Below are 18,637 nucleotides of genomic sequence, written 5' to 3'. Positions count from 1 at the left end.
GGCCGCCAGCTCTGAGCAGCTAACACTGGTCACATTTTTGCCCGAGCTCTTAGGCCACCCCGTCGCCTCTGACCTCCTCATGAGCCTCCTGAACGGCGCACATCGAACCAATGCTCAGCCTAGTCAACAACCCCCTTCCTCGCCACCTCATGCTCAGCCCGGTCAGCTCCCTCCCCTCGTCCAGCACTCAGCCCGGTCGGTCAGCAACCCCTCCCTTCCCTCCCCCCCCCCAAGCACTCAGCCCGGACAGCACCCCCCCAACTGCCCCACACCACGCTCAGCCTGTCTTAGGGTGCAAAATAGTCAGGTCTGTTGCATGCGATATGACTCCAGGAGAAAGATGTGTAGCAGCCAATTACGAGCAAAATTGTCAGCTTTTAAGGTTGGTTTGTTGTTGAGCCAGTGTTGTAGCTTGGTAAAATAGCACCTGTGGCAAACACTTAAATCACACCCCGTGTTAAAAAAAATCACAAACAAAGTTGCCATTGGGGCAATTTCCACACACAATTGGGCTAGTTTTGAAGATCGGCAGCGGGAAATTCCTGTGAGTTATGGGTTTTTGGGCTACCTTTAAGGGTGTGTGCGTTTTTCAGGCGGTACTCAATAACAAAACTTTGACACGCTGCTGATCAGAACCACGAGCTTGGACATCTTCCCTGGATGGGGTTTAATTCCAGGAGGGAGTGGGGAGCACCCAACATGCATTTAATCCCAGACACCAGTCACCCAGCACCCAGGGAAGAGATAGGGGAGGGGGAGAAGGGTGAAAGAGTGGAGAGAGGGACGGGGAAAGAAGAGTGCACCCTGCATCCTGGAACAGACAGACCATGTCTACAACATGTTACAATCAACCCTCTCGTACTTGTCTGCCCTTCACTGTAAGATCCGCTCCTGGGATCATTTCAACCCCCCACTCCCTGGGCACACAGACCCCATCCACAAACCCTTCACCCCCCTCCAACCACCCCAACAGATCCACCAGGACAAAATCAAAGAGCGAGGGGGAAACATTTCTTGAACCTCTTAAACATTGATTTCCCTGGGTTTTATGGGTGGTGGGGAGGGTGTTTGTCCCTGGGGCCAGCACGGTTTGATTTGGTTCACATGTTTTTTTTCTCTTTCACTCTCCTGGGACGATTCCGAAGCGCAGGATTCCCAATGCCTGAGGAAATGAGTCCGGCATATTTACTTCAATTATACTATTTAACGCACTCCCTACACAAGTGATGGAGAGAGTGGGGGGGGGGGGGAAGAACAGGGGGGAGAGGTAGATAGAGGGGAGAGGTAGGAGAGAGAAAGGGAGAAGGGGGAGGATCAGCCAAGGCAGTCGGGTTTTGGGGGGGAGAGGCGACAGACAGGACTAGGTAGGATTCCTACCTAGCCCCCTCCATCACCCCCCCATCTAACTACTGATATCCGACTGCCCCAGCCTTCCTTTCCTACTGCATGGTAGGATCAGCGAGTTAAGATGATGGGGATGGGGCAGTTGAAGTTGCTTTGCAGTTTAACCCTGGGCACTGCCATTTTCCAAATCAGTTCAACTAGTCTGATGCAGATATCCGTCAGAAAGCAAAATGTGACAGCGTCATTAAAGAACCTCAGACTGTCGCCCATACCCCAAGTTATTTTGTCAGGTGGAGATTCTTTGTTGGGCTCGGGACTCGGGGCGAGGCGAGGACAATGGCACCCAGGGTATGTGGCATGGCTGCCACGCCCTAGATACACTATGCGTTGAGGGGTACATCTGGTTAAGACAAACAGATTATGATTTATGCTTTTGGAAGCAGGCAATCCCCATTGAATATTTATATCTCTGAGGGTCCCTGGCATATTGGAGGTCACTGGAACTACGTGAGGGGTGGGAGAATGGGACACTCAGCAGAGTTCCCATATCAAAGCAAACCAGCTTCAAGCCGAAGCTCTGCTGCTGCCTTTGTGGAGTTTGTATGTACTCCCTATGACTGTGTCCAAAACCTGGATGCTCCTGTTTCTTCCCACATCTCAAATATAGGGTAGATAGTGTTGGAACCAAGGGGTTAAGAAATCATAGAAAATATGCCAATGTACTATTCATTATGTATTCATTAATCAATTACTATGTAACAATTTACTATTTACTTCAATTATACTATTTAAGGGAAATATTAATGCAATTGAGTAACAGCCACAGTATGTAGAAAAGTTGGCTGATTATAGTATGTGTAGAATTTGCTGCCTCCAAAAACAAAATGGATAAACCAGACAGGATGAGGTTGGAGGAACCATAGGGACAGTGATTTATTCTGAAACAGGCCAGTAACAGGAAGATAAGTGGATTGCAAGGATAAGTGATAAGAGTACCATGACTGAGAATGTCAGAGACAAACAAAATGGATAAACCAATTTAGTAGGAATAATTAAGTCATAAGGATACATGGGAGGTGTTGATTAGAACAGAAGACTATGGCCAGACGAGAACAAAGAAATAATTAGAAATATCTGGGGTATGAATTGACTTCTGATCAAAACAACAGGATGTTCTGGCCTTGGGGATTAAGATAGAAGGTCTACACTATCGATAATTGCAGAGCAGGAAATTGCTGGAGATAAATTTTATGCAAGGAGTTTATCAAAGAAAGCCAACTTGTGGTCAATGTAACAATGTTGATCTATATAAACAGAAGAGACTGGACAGTAGGAGTCAGTCTTGGGGAATAGCTCACTGAGCAGATGACGTATGAACTAACGACTGAACCAGAGCTCTGTTAAGCTTTATTCTTGTGCTATGTAATAAACTGATTGTGAAACCGAATACCTTCTCCTATTACTTCATTCAACGAGCACGATGGACTCAGAGGACACATAGACCAAAATTGAGGGTAGGGTAAAGCCAGAGTCCGACATCTTTTTTACCCAGGGTTGGAGTAGCAATCACCAGAGAACATCTGTACAAAGTGAGGGGAGGAATGTTTAGGGGAGACATCAGGAGTGTTTTTATTTTAAAAAGAGAAGAATGCATAGCCAGGGAAGTGGTGGAGGTTGGTCCAATAGAGACATTTAAAAGATTCTTCAACAGGCATATAGATGGAAAAAAAAGGGTTATGTGGTAAAGAAGTTCAGGTTTTTCTAAAGTAGATTTATATATTGAGGGCCAAAGGGCCTGCATTGTGCTGTAATGTTCTATGTGAAATAATTCGCTTCAGGATAACCCCAAAGTCACATAAGGTGCTAATGAAATGCTTTTGCTATGGGGAAACATCGATCACCTGGAAATAAAATGAAAAATTAAAAGCAAGTGAGGATAGCGTGTGAAATCCTGAGCATTTAAGTTCACTCACTTCAGTTTCAAAGTCCATGTTAAGGATTCTGTCAGCTTCGTCCATCACCAGATACTTGAGTGCTCGCAGATTAAAACCCTTTGTGTTCTGCAGGTGATCTATAAGGCGGCCTGGAGTGGCTGGAAGAGAGGAGAGTAAAGACCCCTGAAAACAAATCGGGTTAGGGCAGTGCAGCGCGTCGAATAATCCAAAGACTTGTTAGCTCAAACCAAGACTTTAATCAGCAAAAGACTGGAGCGTGTAACAGCACAATCGACCAGTCCAGACTGACCTGGGTCTGGTTAGGAGCAGCCCTTTATGACCTGCCAAGTGGGCGTGGCTACGGCTCTCAGCCAATTACAACAACTATCAGCAAATATACACAAATATACAGTGAGAGCAGGCAGAGGTCCGCCAGGACAGAGCAGGACAGTGGGATGCTGGAGAGAGCAGGCAGAGGACTGCCAGGACAGCGGGCTGCCGGAGAGAGAAGGCAGAGGACTGCCAGGACAGAGCAGGACAGTGGGATGCTGGAGAGAGCAGGCAGAGGACTGCCAAGACAGAGCAGGTCAGCAGTCTTCAGGAGAGAGCAGCCAGAGGTCCGCCAGAACAGCGGGCTGCCAGAGAGAGGAGGCAGAAGACCGCCAGGACAGAGCAGGACAGCAAGCTGCCGGAGAGAGCAGGCAGAGGACTGCCAGGACAGAGCAGGACAGCGGGCTGCCAGAGAGAGCAAGCAGAGGGCCGCCAGGACAGAGCAGGTCAGCGGGCTGCCGGAGAGAGCAAGCAGAGGATCGCCAGGACAGAGCAGGTCAGCGGGCTGCCAGAGAGAGCAGGCTGTGGACCACCAAGACAGAGCAGGACAGTGGGATGCTGGAGAGAGCAGAGGACGAGCAGAACAGCGGGCTGCACTAAAAAAATTACGAATATACCAATACACTTTGACCCAAGTTGGTCCCGGAATGCCTGCATTGGGATTTACACTGCATGCGTTCTAGGAAAATGACAAGGGGTCTAGGAGGAAAAAAGTCGAACTGGAATGGCATCCCCATTCTGGGTCTGAGCTTTTTACTTCGCAGGTGTTTTGGGAAAATGGGAATAATTTCCTGGAACACAGCGACTGTGTACACGACATAATACAATGGGTGGTAAGGGCAGTCATTATTTTACAACACTCTGATACAGACATACATGCTGTGTCTCTGGGCTGCAGGGAGGAATTAGGACAAATGGGACAACATCATGCAGGCAATTACCTGATTTTCCAGATTCCTGAAAGGGGCCCAGGTCTGAAACATTGGTTACCCTTTACTTCCAGCAGATTCTACGTGACCTGCTGAGTTTCTCTACTAGTTTCGTGCGTGCCACTCGACCCCAGCATCTGGAGATTATCTGATCATTTGCAAGGTAAACCCAGGCAATGACTGGGAGATATGGAAAGGAATAGATCACAGGCGTCACACAGTGATGATCAGCAGTGACATCTCTGGAGAACAACCACTGTGGAAGGAACCCTGAGTCTGGGACTCTGTGAAGAACTTACTGTCTCAAATCCTTCCAAGATTCAACAAGAATGGATAAAATCCTAATCCAAATAGAAATTCTGAAAATTGTTCTTGGAAAATTCCTGACCATTGTTGGAGTAGGATATTCGGTCGGTAAAACACTCTGTGCCAAATGGCCAGCACTATAGACTTTTTACCCCAGAGATACAGCACAGTAACAGGCCCTTCTGCCCCACGAGCCCTTGCTGCCCAATTACACCCAACTGACCTACAACCCTTGTACGTTTTAGAGGAAACCAGAGCACCCAGAGGAAACCCACAAAGGTCACGGGGAGAATGTAGAAACTCCTTTGAGACAGCACTAGATTTAAACCAGGGTCATCAGAGCTGTAACAGCATTGCCACCCTTGTTCTATATTTCAAAGGATTAAAGTTATTGCTTGGTGTGTTTCAACGTGTATTGAATATTATTTGCATGAACTCTTGCTGCACTCTCTGTTCACACAAGAAATTAGATGTCATTTTTGCATGTCTCACCATAATGCTCTCTCAACACTCTCTTGAGATGTCGATGCAAGCTCAGACGAAAAGACTCCATTACCAGAACATGATAAGAAATACCCAGGAGGTGGAGGGCATCAGGAGGCAAAAGGCTTGACACCCCACCAGTTTTATGAAGAAGAGAACGGATGCCAAAACTCACCAATGACAACATGAGGTTTCTTCGCCAAAGCAAGACTCTGCGACAACATATCAATTCCACCCACAATCACCACTGCAAGGGAAATGGCAGATTTATCAGATTAGGAGGGAAGTCTTCATCAAAACACATGGAAAGAAAACTTGAACCATTTTAGGATCTTGTAACCCAAGAAGGGCTGAGTGTAACAGAGCACAAACTCTGATCCAGTGACGTGGTGGTCTCACCACTGCAATCTAGTCATCAGGGGGTAACACTAAAAATCATAACATATCCTCACTCCATCCAAAATCCCCACCAGTACCTGTTCTTTTTCCTACAATCCCACCACAAACTCTAGGCCTCTGTACCCCACTCTGCAACTGCATCCTTGACTTTCTCATCGGACGACCAGTCAGTACAAATTGGAAACAAAGGCTCCACTGATTATCAACACAGGCACGCGTGCACCCAAGCCCACTGCTTTATTCATTATACACCCATGACTGTGGGGCCAGGTACCATTCCAATGCCATCTATAAATTTACCGATGACAACACAGTTGTCGGCAGAATCAGACAGCAATGAGGAAGTGTGCAGGAGTTTGAAAGATCAGCTCGTTGAATGGTGTAATGACAATGACCTTGCCCTCAATGTCAGCAAAACCAAGAGATGATTGTAGACTTTCAGGAGGAAGTAAGGGGAACACAACCCAGCCCTCATCGAGGGCTCAGTAGCGGAGAAGGTCAAGAACTTCAAATTCCTGAGTGTCAGCATCTCTGAGGATCTGTCCTGGAGCCTCCACATTGATGCAATCACCAAGAAGGCTCGCCAGCGGCTATACTTTGAGAGGTGTCTGAGGAGATTCAGTATGTCACTGGAGACTCTTGTAAACTTCTACAGGTGAACCATGGAGAGCATTCTGGCTGATTGCATCTCTGCCTGGTATGGAGGTGCCAACTCTCAGGACAAGAATAAACTTCAGAGGGTTGTTAACTTGGCCTGCGACATCACAGGGACCAGACTTCACTCCATACCTGGGGAAAAGGTACAGATGCCTAAAGTCGAGCACTCAGCGGCACAAGGACAGCTTCTTCCCCTCTGCCATCAGATTCCTGAATGATCAATGAACCAGACACTGCCTTACTTTTCAGGCATTATTTTTATTTTTTTATAGTAAGATGGTTATAATATGAATGTTTGCCCTGTGACGCTGCCACAAAACATCGAATTTCATGACTTGTTCATGACAATAAATCCTGATTCTGATATCACTTCTTGACCCCTCCCCCTCTACCTTCCCCCATTGGGGAATCACTCACCGGACTTCACTCCAATTGATGAACCCAGAGCCTCAAACTGTTCAGAGATCTGAAAGGCCAGCTCCCGGGTTGGTGTCAAGACAAGTGCGAAGAGCCCCTGGGGTCTCTCCAGCAAAGCTTGCAGGATCGGCAAAGCAAAGGCCCCCGTCTTTCCAGAGCCAGTCTCAGCCAGGCCAATAATATCCCGCCCTGGAAGAAAGAGTGTGACATCATCAGAATGGCCTTATTTCAACACAAGCAGAATGAGATGTGGGTGTCCATAAGTAACACTAAGATGCATGCTCAGAGGTACACATTTGCTTGCAGTGAAATAATATTTACCTTTATAATGTGTTGGCATTTTAAATGCCAGTGACAAAGAACTGTCAGTGACAGATGGTCAGGAAATCTGGCCTTGTTACTGTAACAAATCATACCAAGCTTTGAGACTGACAGTCAAAGAGTATTCAAATAGGCCTTTCGGTCAATTTGCCACGCCAACCAAAATGATCTACCCACGTTTGCCCCACCTGAATGCATTTGGCCCATATCTCTCTGAACCCATCCTATCCAAATATCCGTCCAAATGTTTCTTAAATGAACAGGTTACCTGCAGCAACCACCTCCTTGGGCAGCCCATGCCACTCCTAAGTAATGCTGCTTGCAGAGGTGGCTTCCTTTTGTTGGATACTGTGGATTGTAACTTGAAGAAGGGCTCAAGCCCGAAACATTGGTAATATATCTTTAGCTCCTAAGGACACTGCGAGACCTGCTGAGCTCCTCCACATCTCTGTGTACTTATTCTCTTTGTTAGATGATCAGATTTATATTCCACAATTAGGAGATTAAAGTGTGACCCAATTGAGGTACAATAGGAAGAAACTATTTCCTCCAGTGCACAATGTCTAGAACAAGAGGTTTCGTATGTAGGATAAAGGTAAAAGTTCCATTGTTGTCACGTACTACTACATTTAGAATGTAACATGCATGTAATTCTTTAACTTTGTCTACAAGACAAAGACAGAGAGTCCCCACTTTGTCCAGCTTTGCCCTTCACAGAAATGAGGCCCTGTGAGGAATGAACGCATGACCTCAGGTTTACAAGACCAATGCTCTAAGCCAGGGGTGGCCAAACCATGGCTCGCAAGCCACATGCGGCTCGTTGACATGTTATGGGCGGCTCGCAGGGAGGGTGGCTGTCCCCAGCAGGTCACCAGCTGACTGTCAACAGCCTGCCCACTGCTAGGCACCTGAAAGCTACTAGCCACTTTGACTTGCTGCTTTCAGGTGTCTGGGGGAATGTTTGGCGTGTGGACTTGATGAGAAATAAATCTTTTGCAAAATTGCTCCCTTTGAAACCATGCTTCTTCACTAACTACAGTGTATCAGCATTCTGCAAATGGATGATTTGCAAGACAAGGATTGAAAAATACTTTCCCCAACAAAACAGTACCCGCACCGGCCGCCCCAGCCCCGTAATCCTGTGCCAGCTCCCCCAGCCCTGATGTCCCGCGCCGGGAAGCTGCCAGGCAGTGGGGAGATGGGTCACTAGGCAGCGGGGAGGGGGGCTGTCAGGCACGGGGAGTTGAGTCGCCAACTGATTGTCATCAGCCCACCCCCTGCTAGGTACCTTACAGGTGCAAGCCACTTTCGGGCTGCTGCTTTCAGGTGCCTCGGGGCAGCGCTTGGAAGTGGAGCATATATCTTCCCGAGGTTGGTTGAGTAAGTACACCTCGGGGATGGGCTCTTCGCTTTCAGGTGGCCTCCCGACAGCCACATTCATGTATTTTAGACAGCTTTACATTCGGGTATTATGGCCATGTGAAAGCGGCTAACGATGGTGTTAGTGGGTGTGGCTTGCGATCGCGTGATTGCTACGGCTCTCAAACATCTGAAATTTATGGTATGCGGCTCTTGTGATAAGCAAGTTTGGCCACCCCTGCTCTAACCACTGAGCTATTGATAGGACTGGCTGCATTATGGTCTGATATGGGGATACCAATGCCCTGAGTATAATGCCCTGCAAAAGGTAGTGGACACAGCCCAGGATATCACATACAAAACCCTACCCACTATCGAGAACAGCTATAGGTAACACTGCCATGGGAGAGCAGCAGCGATCATCAAGGGTCTGAGCACCCAGTGCACGCACTGTTCTTGCTGCTACCATCAGGAAAGAGGTCTAGGTGCCACAAATCTCACACCAGTAGGTTCAGAAACACTGCTACCCCTCCATCGGACTCCACAACAACCTCAATCAGGTTGCATTTTATTGATATTTTTCTCTTCTCTCTGTATTGCAGTTTATTTGCAGTTCTTTGTTTACATGGTAATTCTGTCTTGCCCTCAGGAAAAAGGATCTCAAGGTTGCATGTGAGGTCATGTATGGAATAAATCTGAAATCTTCCACAGGAAGCAACGTTTTGGGCCGAGGCCCTTTGTCAGACTAAATGTAGTATGTGACAATAATGGAACCTTTACATAGAAACTAAATCAGTCAAGTTTCCTTCCATAGGCAGGGCACAAAGACAATATATTCAACCAAACAGAAAAAAGAGATTTTTGACATGCAGCCACCATTGTTGTTCCATCTCTCACCTTGCAAGGCCACGGGTAGAGCTTCCTTCTGAATGGTGGTTGGGGTTTTCCATCCCAGTTGCTGGCAGGCCTCACACAACACTTCAGTCACACCCTGCGATATAAGGATCAAAAAAACACAAGGCTAAACATCCATAGCAAAACCATCCAATAGTTGTCCACTCAGGATGTTTAAACGGCTCTCAGGCATCAGTGCCTCACAGCGATGCCGTTGGAGAAGGTTGCAGGTGACGGTGGTTGAGACAGCATTAGTTTCGTGGAGGGTGAGTGTCTGGGCAAAGGAGTCTCTGAGAAGAAGCAAGAGGGAGAGTTAGGGCAGGGAGGGGGCTGGGCTGAAGGGGATCAGGGAGAATGAGGAGGGGGTAGAAGTGTACACAGAGGAAGGAGTTCCCCCCTTCCTCCCCTAATGACATCAAGATTCAATTTATTATCATAGAAATAAAACAGCATCATAACACAGGAAATATCCGTTTGCTTGCTGCAAGGCAGACAGATTCGCCAGGAATTGCCTAAGCGCCTCTTAGTTAGACTTGGGGAGAGAGAGAGAGAAGCAAAAGAGAGACCCCTAGAGTCACAGAGTGCCTGTGAATTCACCTCCAGCACTTCCACAGTCACACAGAGTCCAGTCCAAACTATTGGCAACCCGAGCTCCAGATCTGAACCTCTGACACGGTCAGGAACCCCTCAGCACCTCCTCACAGCCTGGTTCCTGATACCCCTCTGTCCAGTTCGAGCCCGTCTCTAACAGTACGCAGCCCAGCACAAGTCTCCCGACAATAGACTCCAGAAGCCCACAGCTTCTGCTGGTTCCTTGCCTCGAGTCGCCAGCCACCCGCTGCATGCACTGGTCCCTCAGCAGCACAGCCCTCTCGCAGGTTCACCACTATTGTCACCGTCCAGGGTAGTTTACTCCTTCTCAGATGGGAAATGATCTTCCTGTCCTCTGGTGCCCTGCTCAATCCTCCACTTTCCCAGAGTCTGTTAATAGGCTCCAGATTAGGGGACTTGCCAAGAACAAAGCTCAATATATGAATTAAAAAGTATAAGACAATCTATCGTGTTCTTATTGATGTTAGTTCTGTGTAACTCTTGAGTATCAATTGAAAAAATTGCAAGAATGCAATTGTCTTAGAATCCTGGTGCCAGTCAGAGAAAAAAAGAGATTATGAACAGAACCTGCTTAACTACTTGACTGAAATCAAGGGCAGAGACATTGTAAAGAACTGGATATAAGAAGCTGAGGGTGAAACACAGGATTCTTTTGATACAGTGGTTAAGTGAAAAAACACACAAATGCTGGAGAAACTCAGCAGGTCAAACACCTTTATGTAGCAAACATCACCAACATTTCAGGCTTGAGCCCTTCATCAAGGTGAGGGGGAACATGAGAGATGTCCGAACAAAAGGGAGAAGGTGGGGGGTAGTGAAGGTGGGAGATGATAGTTGGGGTGGGGGAGGAGGAGCCTAGGTGCAGAGAGAAAGGAAGTAGGAATTGGAATGACTAGTTAAAGAGGGGGTGGGGGATACAAAGAGCAATAGTTTGCAGAGAGCACCACCCAGCTCACTCTCTGTTCTCGCTGCTGCCGTCAAGAGACATCGGTGCCACAAGACTCACATTACCAGGTTCAGGAAGAGCTGGCTCCCCCCTCCACCGTCAGACTCCTCAACAACAAGCTCCATCGGGGACTCATTAAATAATCTGACTTTTGCTTTTTATTGATTTTTTTTTCCTTGCTCTTTATTGCACAGATCATTCATGTTATAGCTATTTACGGTTCTTTATTTGTTTACATGCAGATTGTGTAATTTTTTTGGACTGCCAATAAGTGGTCATTCTATCTCAGGATTGTGTGTGATGTCATGGATGTACTCTTGACAATAAATCTGAAAACTAAATCCAGAACACCCTTTCTATCCAGCTCACAGTATCTTTGACCCAATATCATTGTTTAGGAAGTACAGGAGCATCAATATCAGGACTACCAGGCTGGCGAATAGCTTCTTCCCAAAGGCTGTGAGAGATTGAAGAGCAGTATCCTTCCCCCCCGCTCCCGCCCTACCTCTCGCTCGACATTTCCCCTTCACTTTCCCATCCTCATTGCTCCCCTATCATTAAGGAAGAAAGAGACATCTGGACAGAAATTCTTCTATCAGCATATCACAGCATGGATTCGTGAAGGACAGGCCACATTTAAATAATTTACTACGTGATGGATATTCACCGCCCAGGATGCTCGTTGCTAAACTTAGTCTTTTGGCAGAGCAGAAAAATTGAAGGAAAGGTTAAACAGGTCAGGACTCTATTCCCTGGAGCATAGAAGAATGAAGGGAGAATTGATGGAGGTATTTGAATTTATGAGGGGGGGGATAGACAGAGTAAATGTAGATAGGCTTTTTCTACTGAGAGTAGGCAGGATACAAACCAGAGGACACAGGTTAAAGGCGAAAAGTTTAGGGGGAACTTCTTCACACAGAGAGTGGCAGGATGGAATGAGATACCAGCTGAGGTGGTAAATGCGGGCTCAATTTTTAACATTTAAGAAGAATTTGGACAGGTACATGGATGGAAGGAGTATGGTGGGCTATGAAACTAGGTGCAGGTCAGAGGGACTAGGCAACAAAAAACTGGATTCAGCACAAACTAGAAGGGCCGAAGGGGCCTGTTTCTGTGCTGTAGTGTTGCATGGTTCCAGATGCGTATTGTTAAATTGTTTAAATTTCTAACTTTTCTAAGTTTTGCTGATAACACTAAATTGAGTGGGAAACAAAGTTGTTTGTAGGTCAAAGTGTGTAGAGAGACAGAGATAGGGTGAGTGGGCAAGATTCTGACAAATGAGGTCGTCCATTTATATTGTGCAGAGAGAGAGATGGGGGTGCTTACATGGAAGTGCATAAAATAATCAAGAAACAACTGGTATGTTGGCCTTCACTTTTAAATAGATTGAATTTAAGAATTGGGAGGTTCTGATGCAAATATGCAGGTATTGGAGAAGCCACACCTGGTACATCATGTACAGTTCTGGTCTTCTTACTGAGAAAGGATATACCAGGAGAGTGAGTAGCCTGGATTTATACACATTGGCGTTCAGGAGGGCAAGGCTACCAGCCCCCACGTGGACAACATTTTACAGGAGCACATGTCCTGACTGGCTGTATTATTGTGTGGAACAGTATTTGCAAAGCACCGGAAAGGAAATCTACACAGAGGATCACCAAAACACCCAAGAGTACATACACGAAAAAAAAAATCTCAGGGTTGTGTGTGATGTCATGTATGCACTCTGACAATAAATCTGAAATCCATAGAGAGGATCAACAAAGGAGCCAAGAAAATCACTGGGGTGTCCCTTTCCTCTACTGACAACATTTAGCAGAAGCGATGTTTGAACAAGGCTCAAAGAATGATAGAAGACTCCTTCCATCCAGCACACAGTACCTTTGACCCAATACCATCAAGAAGGTGGTACAGGTGTTTTATGGTGTGAAAAATAAAAAATTTAAAAAAATAAAATAAAAAAAAAAGGTGGTACAGGAGCATCAAAATCATGACTGCCAGGCTCTGAGATGAATTAACAATATCCCATAACCATGTCACGCCATTGTTAATGGAGAAGGGTTCAGAGAGCTCATTGCTGTATCTGACCCGACCTTGTTGGTTTTCGTGCAGTTGGATAATCATGTTGAGGAACTTTGGGGGACATCCGATGCGCTCTAGTATTTGCCAAAGCCCTTTCCTGCTCACGGTGTCGAAGGCTTTGGTGAGGTCAACAAAGGTGATGTAGAGTCCTTTGTTTTGTTCTCTGCACTTTTCTTGGAGCTGTCTGAGGGCAAAGACCATGTCAGTGGTTCCTCTGTTTGCGCGAAAGCCGCACTGTGATTCTGGGAGAATATTCTCGGCGACACTAGGTATTATTCTATTTAGTAGAATCCTAGCGAAGATTTTGCCTGCAATGGAGAGCAACGTGATTCCCCTGTAGTTTGAGCAGTCTGATTTCTCGCCTTTGTTTTTGTACAGGGTGATGATGGTGGCATCACGAAGATCCTGAGGCAGTTTACCTTGGTCCCAACAAAGCTTGAAAAACTCATGCAGTTTGGCATGCAGAGTTTTGCCGCCAGCCTTCCAGACTTCTGGGGGGATTCCATCCATACCTGCTGCTTTGCCACTTTTCAGTTGTTCGATTGCCTTATATGTCTTGAAGCAAGGCTGTGTTCTCGCACCAACCCTCTTTTCAATCTTCTTCAGCATGATGCTGAACCAAGCCATGAAAGACCCCAACAATGAAGACGCTGTTTACATCCGGTACCGCACGGATGGCAGTCTCTTCAATCTGAGGCGCCTGCAAGCTCACACCAAGACACAAGAGAAACTTGTCCGTGAACTACTCTTTGCAGACGATGCCGCTTTAGTTGCCCATTCAGAGCCAGCTCTTCAGCGCTTGACGTCCTGCTTTGCGGAAACTGCCAAAATGTTTGGCCTGGAAGTCAGCCTGAAGAAAACTGAGGTCCTCCATCAGCCAGCTCCCCACCATGACTACCAGCCCCCCCACATCTCCATCGGGCACACAAAACTCAAAACGGTCAACCAGTTTACCTATCTCGGCTGCACCATTTCATCAGATGCAAGGATCGACAATGAGATAGACAACAGACTCGCCAAGGCAAATAGCGCCTTTGGAAGACTACACAAAAGAGTCTGGAAAAACAACCAACTGAAAAACCTCACAAAGATAAGCGTATACAGAGCCGTTGTCATACCCACACTCCTGTTCGGCTCCGAATCATGGGTCCTCTACCGGCACCACCTACGGCTCCTAGAACGCTTCCACCAGCGTTGTCTCCGCTCCATCCTCAACATCCATTGGAGCGCTCACACCCCTAACGTCGAGGTACTCGAGATGGCAGAGGTCGACAGCATCGAGTCCACGCTGCTGAAGATCCAGCTGCGCTGGATGGGTCACGTCTCCAGAATGGAGGACCATCGCCTTCCCAAGATCGTATTATATGGCGAGCTCTCCACTGGCCACCGTGACAGAGGTGCACCAAAGAAAAGGTACAAGGACTGCCTAAAGAAATCTCTTGGTGCCTGCCACATTGACCACCGCCAGTGGGCTGATAACGCCTCAAACCGTGCATCTTGGCACCTCACAGTTTGGCGGGCAGCAGCCTCCTTTGAAGAAGACCGCAGAGCCCACCTCACTGACAAAAGGCAAAGGAGGAAAAACCCAACACCCAACCCCAACCAACCAATTTTCCCTTGCAACCGCTGCAATCGTGTCTGCCTGTCCCGCATCGGACTGGTCAGCCACAAACGAGCCTGCAGCTGACGTGGACTTTTTACCCCCTCCATAAATCTTCGTCCGCGAAGCCAAGCCAAAGAAGATAACCATGTCAATCATCCCAGATATTTAAATGCAGGTGTATATTTTAAATCATATCTTTGTGCATCTATGTAATGAATATGTCCCAGGTATTGTGTGTGTGTGCACCGTGGTCTGGAAAAATGCTAGTCAGATTGTATATATAAAGTTAGATAATAAACTTGAAGGATGGGGACAGAGGTATCTTACAGAAACATACAATTATAAAAGGAGTAAGTAAGATAGAAGCAGGGAAGTCGTTTCCACTGGCAGGCAAGACTAGAACTCAAGGACATGGTCTCATACCAGTGGATTTAAGATAGAAATGACGAGGATTACTCTGCACAACAAAGCAGTAGAGGTTGTTTTATTCAGTGTATTTGGGACACAGATATTTGAAATAGATATTTGGATAAAAAGAGAATTAAGGGTTATGGGGACAGGCCAGTAAGAGGAGTTGAGTCCACAGCTAGATCAGACGTGATCACGTTGATTGGCAGAGAAGGCTCGACAGGCCGGATGGCCGACTCCTGCTCTTGTTTCTTATGTTCTTCCCCCTCCTTTCCCTTCCCCTCTTCCTCTCCTAATACCTCCTCCTCACCCATCCACTCTTCTTTCCTTTTATTTCCATTCCCTCTCCATCTCTTTTCTCCCCCAATTTCTTCACATCTTTGATCTCACCCACCTTTTCTCTCTCCCTTGTCCCCTTTCTCCACCTCTCCCACCCATCCACTCACCACCCCATCCACCCCTTTCCTCTTCACTCCACCCACTCCTGCCACCTTCCTGTCCTCTCCCCATTACCCCCTCCCATCCACTGTTCCCCTCTCTCCTCCATCACTCTCTCCCGTTACCCTCCCCGTCCACCTCTCCCCATTGACCTCTTTCCCTCCCCTTAACCTCTTTCCCCCCTCCACTCCCCTTACCCCCTCTCCCCTTATTCCCTCTCCTGCTCTCTCCCCTTCCTCTTCTCCCCCTACTTACCTCCTCCCCCCTACTTAACCCCTCTCCCGCTCTCTCGCCTTCCACCTCCTTACCCCCTCTCCCTCCCCCTACTTACCCCCTCTCCCTCTTTACCCCCTCTCCCTCCCCCTACTTACCCCCTCTCCCTCTTTACCCCCTCTCCCTCCCCCTTTACCCCTCTCCCTCCCCCTTTACCCCCCTCCCTCCCCCCCCTTACCCCCCTCCCCCCTCTTTACCCTCCCCCTCTTTACCCTCCCCCCCTTTACCCTCCCCCCCTTTACCCCCCTCCCCCCCTTTACCCCCCTCCCTCCCCCTCTTTACCCCCTCTCCCCCCTCTTTACCCCCTCTCCCCCCTCTTTACCCCCTCTCCCACCCCCCTCTTTACCCTCCCCCCCTTTACCCCCCCCCCCCGGTTCAGTGGGACTATGACCGCGACCATCAACATGTGCTCCGAGGCCCCGGCTTCCCATCACCGAGACCCCAACGCGAAGTTTCCCAGGCAGAGAGCTGACCCCCCCCCCCGCCCCGGGAACACTCCCTGCCGTCCCCAGGCCGCCAATTACCAGATCCCGGAAACTCCCCGGCTTCTCCCCCTCCTCGCGACTCGGCCGCATCGCCTCAGACGTTGCCACTTCCATCTTGACCACTCGAGCCGAGAGAGCATGCGCGGGGCTGGACGCAGTGCCTGCTGGGAGCTGTAGTCCCCCTCAGATGGTGGGATGATGTTGAAGCAGGTCAGTCAAGATCTCTGGCCTGAGCCCTTAATCAGGACGAAGTTAGAAAAGGTAAAATGACATCTACAAACAGAGAAGAAGTTGGGGGAGGGAACTCAGACTTGAAATGGGGAGAGACTGAGGCAAGTTGGGAAAGAAGTGATGGAAACAGTGGAATCAGATGGGAGTGAGGGTTCCCCAACATTATCACAAGCGATAATCATGTCATTAGGTGTGAAGGTGTCCAGGGGGAAATATTCCTTCAGTTTACTTGAGGCCTCACTCTGATAATGGATGTTCCTGAGTGTTAGCTCATTAATAGCATCGCGATGTGGATGTTCCTGGTTAAAGGTCTGTTATGGAGGATTTAAACCATGCTTTTGCTTATACAAGGTTGAGTATCAGTAACCTACTTTTGAGAATAATGTACCATGGGGCCCAGAGATGCAGTTGTCTTTTGTTAGTCGCAGACTGTCAGGAGACCTTGAAGATAAGTAAACCATTTCTTCAGGGTGATGGGCTATGAGTAAACAAATTTTGGGTAATGTAAGCCATGGTCCCGCTGCTGAAGTTTCAGACTCTCTGAGGGGTGGAAATGTCTCTCAGCAAGAAGAAGAACTTTTAGAGTCCAACCAACGTCCCGGTCAGGGGAGGTGGAGAAGCCGCTACCGGCGCCCCGACAACCTACTACAAATGTACGGTCGTTGCCTCGCTTTGGCACTTGGGAGCAGTCCAGGCGTTGATAAGTATAATTGAGAATGGCTTGCATATTGTAGTTTGAAATCAGCCTTAGATTTAGTAATAAAGATTTGTATAAACTGAAGTGCTCTCGGCGTGCGTGTCTCTGTTTTCTTTCGGGAGCTCAAACACTGTGACCAATCTAAAACGAACAAAGTGAGAGAGGTACAAGTTTACCAGGACAAGGTCGTGGATCTATTGTATGAGGTAAAGGGGAAGAGAGTGTGACTGAGGTAGGACGGATCGTCGTCTTTTTCCCATAGGTGCTTTGTGGTTGGTAAGGAATTAATTAAGGCAGTATGTCAGTGGATAAAATTGGTTGAGACCCACTGCTCTGAACTCATCCTATCAATTGATCTATCCTTTTTTTTCTTAAACATTGCAACAGTACTTGCCCTCCAAGCCCATTCCATACACCCATCATCATCTTTGTAAAAAATTACCCTTCAGGCTCCTGTTAAATCTATCCCCTCCCACCAACCCCCACCTTAACCCCTGGTTACAGATTCCCCTCCTCTGGACACAAGATTCTCTGCGTTCATCCAATTCTATTCTTATGATTTTATCTTTCTTTGGCTTGGCTTCGCGGACGAAGATTTATGGAGGGGTAATGTCAGCTGCAGGCTCGTTGGTGACTGACAAGTCCGATGCGGGACAGGCAGGCACGGTTGCAGCGGTTGCAAGGGAAAATTGGTGGGTTGGGGTTGGGTGTTGGGTTTTTCCTCCTTTGTCAGTGAGGTGGGCTCTGCGGTCTTCTTCAAAGGAGGTTGCTGCCCGCCGAACTGTGAGGCACCAAGATGCACAGTTGGAGGCGAGATCAGCCCACTGGCGCTGGTCTGATATCAGCCCACTGGCTGATTTTATACAGCTCCATGAAATCACCTCTCATCCTCCTGCACTCCAAGAAATTAAGCCCCAGCCTGCTCAACCTTCCCCATAGCCCAGACCCCCGAGTCTTGGCAACATCCTCTAAAGTAAAACACAAAGGTCTCCAGCCACCGAGGTTGAAGTATAAATGCAATGCTGGAGAAACTCAGCAGGTCAAGCAGTCTACTTCATATAACAAAGATTATGGTACAAAGCCAAAGCTTCGGGCTTGTGCCTTTCATCAAGGTATGGTAACATCCTCGTAAATTTTCTCTACACCCTTTCCAGCTTGACCACATCTTTCCTGCAACATTGAACACAATGCTCCAGATGAGGCCTCACCAATGTCTTGTACAAATGCAACATGACCTCCAACTTCTAGACCCATTAATCTGATGAAGGCCAATGCGCCGAAAGCCTTTTTTTGAATATTTTATTTTTGACTTTCAAAGACTCATAAAATAAACTACATTTTTTCCAACAATAGAAAATAACATTGAGCCTATTTTATCCCCTACCCCTCTCCCCTCCCAAGGAACAAAATTTTGTTAAAGTCAAAATCATTTAAGGGAACTTAAGAAGAACCCAAAGAACTTAAAATAAAGATAAGGAATAAAATAAAA

At 47.5% G+C, this 18,637-nt stretch overlaps 1 protein-coding gene across 4 annotated transcripts in view; it reads right to left on the bottom strand.

Annotated features, from left to right (window-relative positions):
• Window positions 1-16,368, bottom strand: part of ddx47 (DEAD (Asp-Glu-Ala-Asp) box polypeptide 47) — a 47,545-nt gene extending 31,177 nt beyond the window's left edge. For all 4 annotated transcript variants that reach the window (XM_069909841.1, XM_069909842.1, XM_069909843.1 and 1 more), the window contains exons 1-5: window positions 16,260-16,368; window positions 9,377-9,470; window positions 6,800-6,988; window positions 5,502-5,573; window positions 3,318-3,436 (exon numbers count right to left, since the gene is read on the bottom strand). In XM_069909841.1, the coding sequence (XP_069765942.1) occupies window positions 3,318-3,436; window positions 5,502-5,573; window positions 6,800-6,988; window positions 9,377-9,470; window positions 16,260-16,334 (549 nt within the window). In that variant the 5' untranslated portion in view covers window positions 16,335-16,368. The remainder of the gene's footprint in view (window positions 1-3,317; window positions 3,437-5,501; window positions 5,574-6,799; window positions 6,989-9,376; window positions 9,471-16,259) is intronic.
• Window positions 16,369-18,637: the final 2,269 nt, after the last annotated feature.

The sequence above is a fragment of the Narcine bancroftii genome, chromosome 13 (genome assembly GCF_036971445.1).
Source record: "Narcine bancroftii isolate sNarBan1 chromosome 13, sNarBan1.hap1, whole genome shotgun sequence".
In the NCBI taxonomy this organism is placed as follows: Eukaryota; Metazoa; Chordata; class Chondrichthyes; order Torpediniformes; family Narcinidae; genus Narcine; species Narcine bancroftii.
This window is presented reverse-complemented; position numbering and strand designations above follow the sequence as displayed.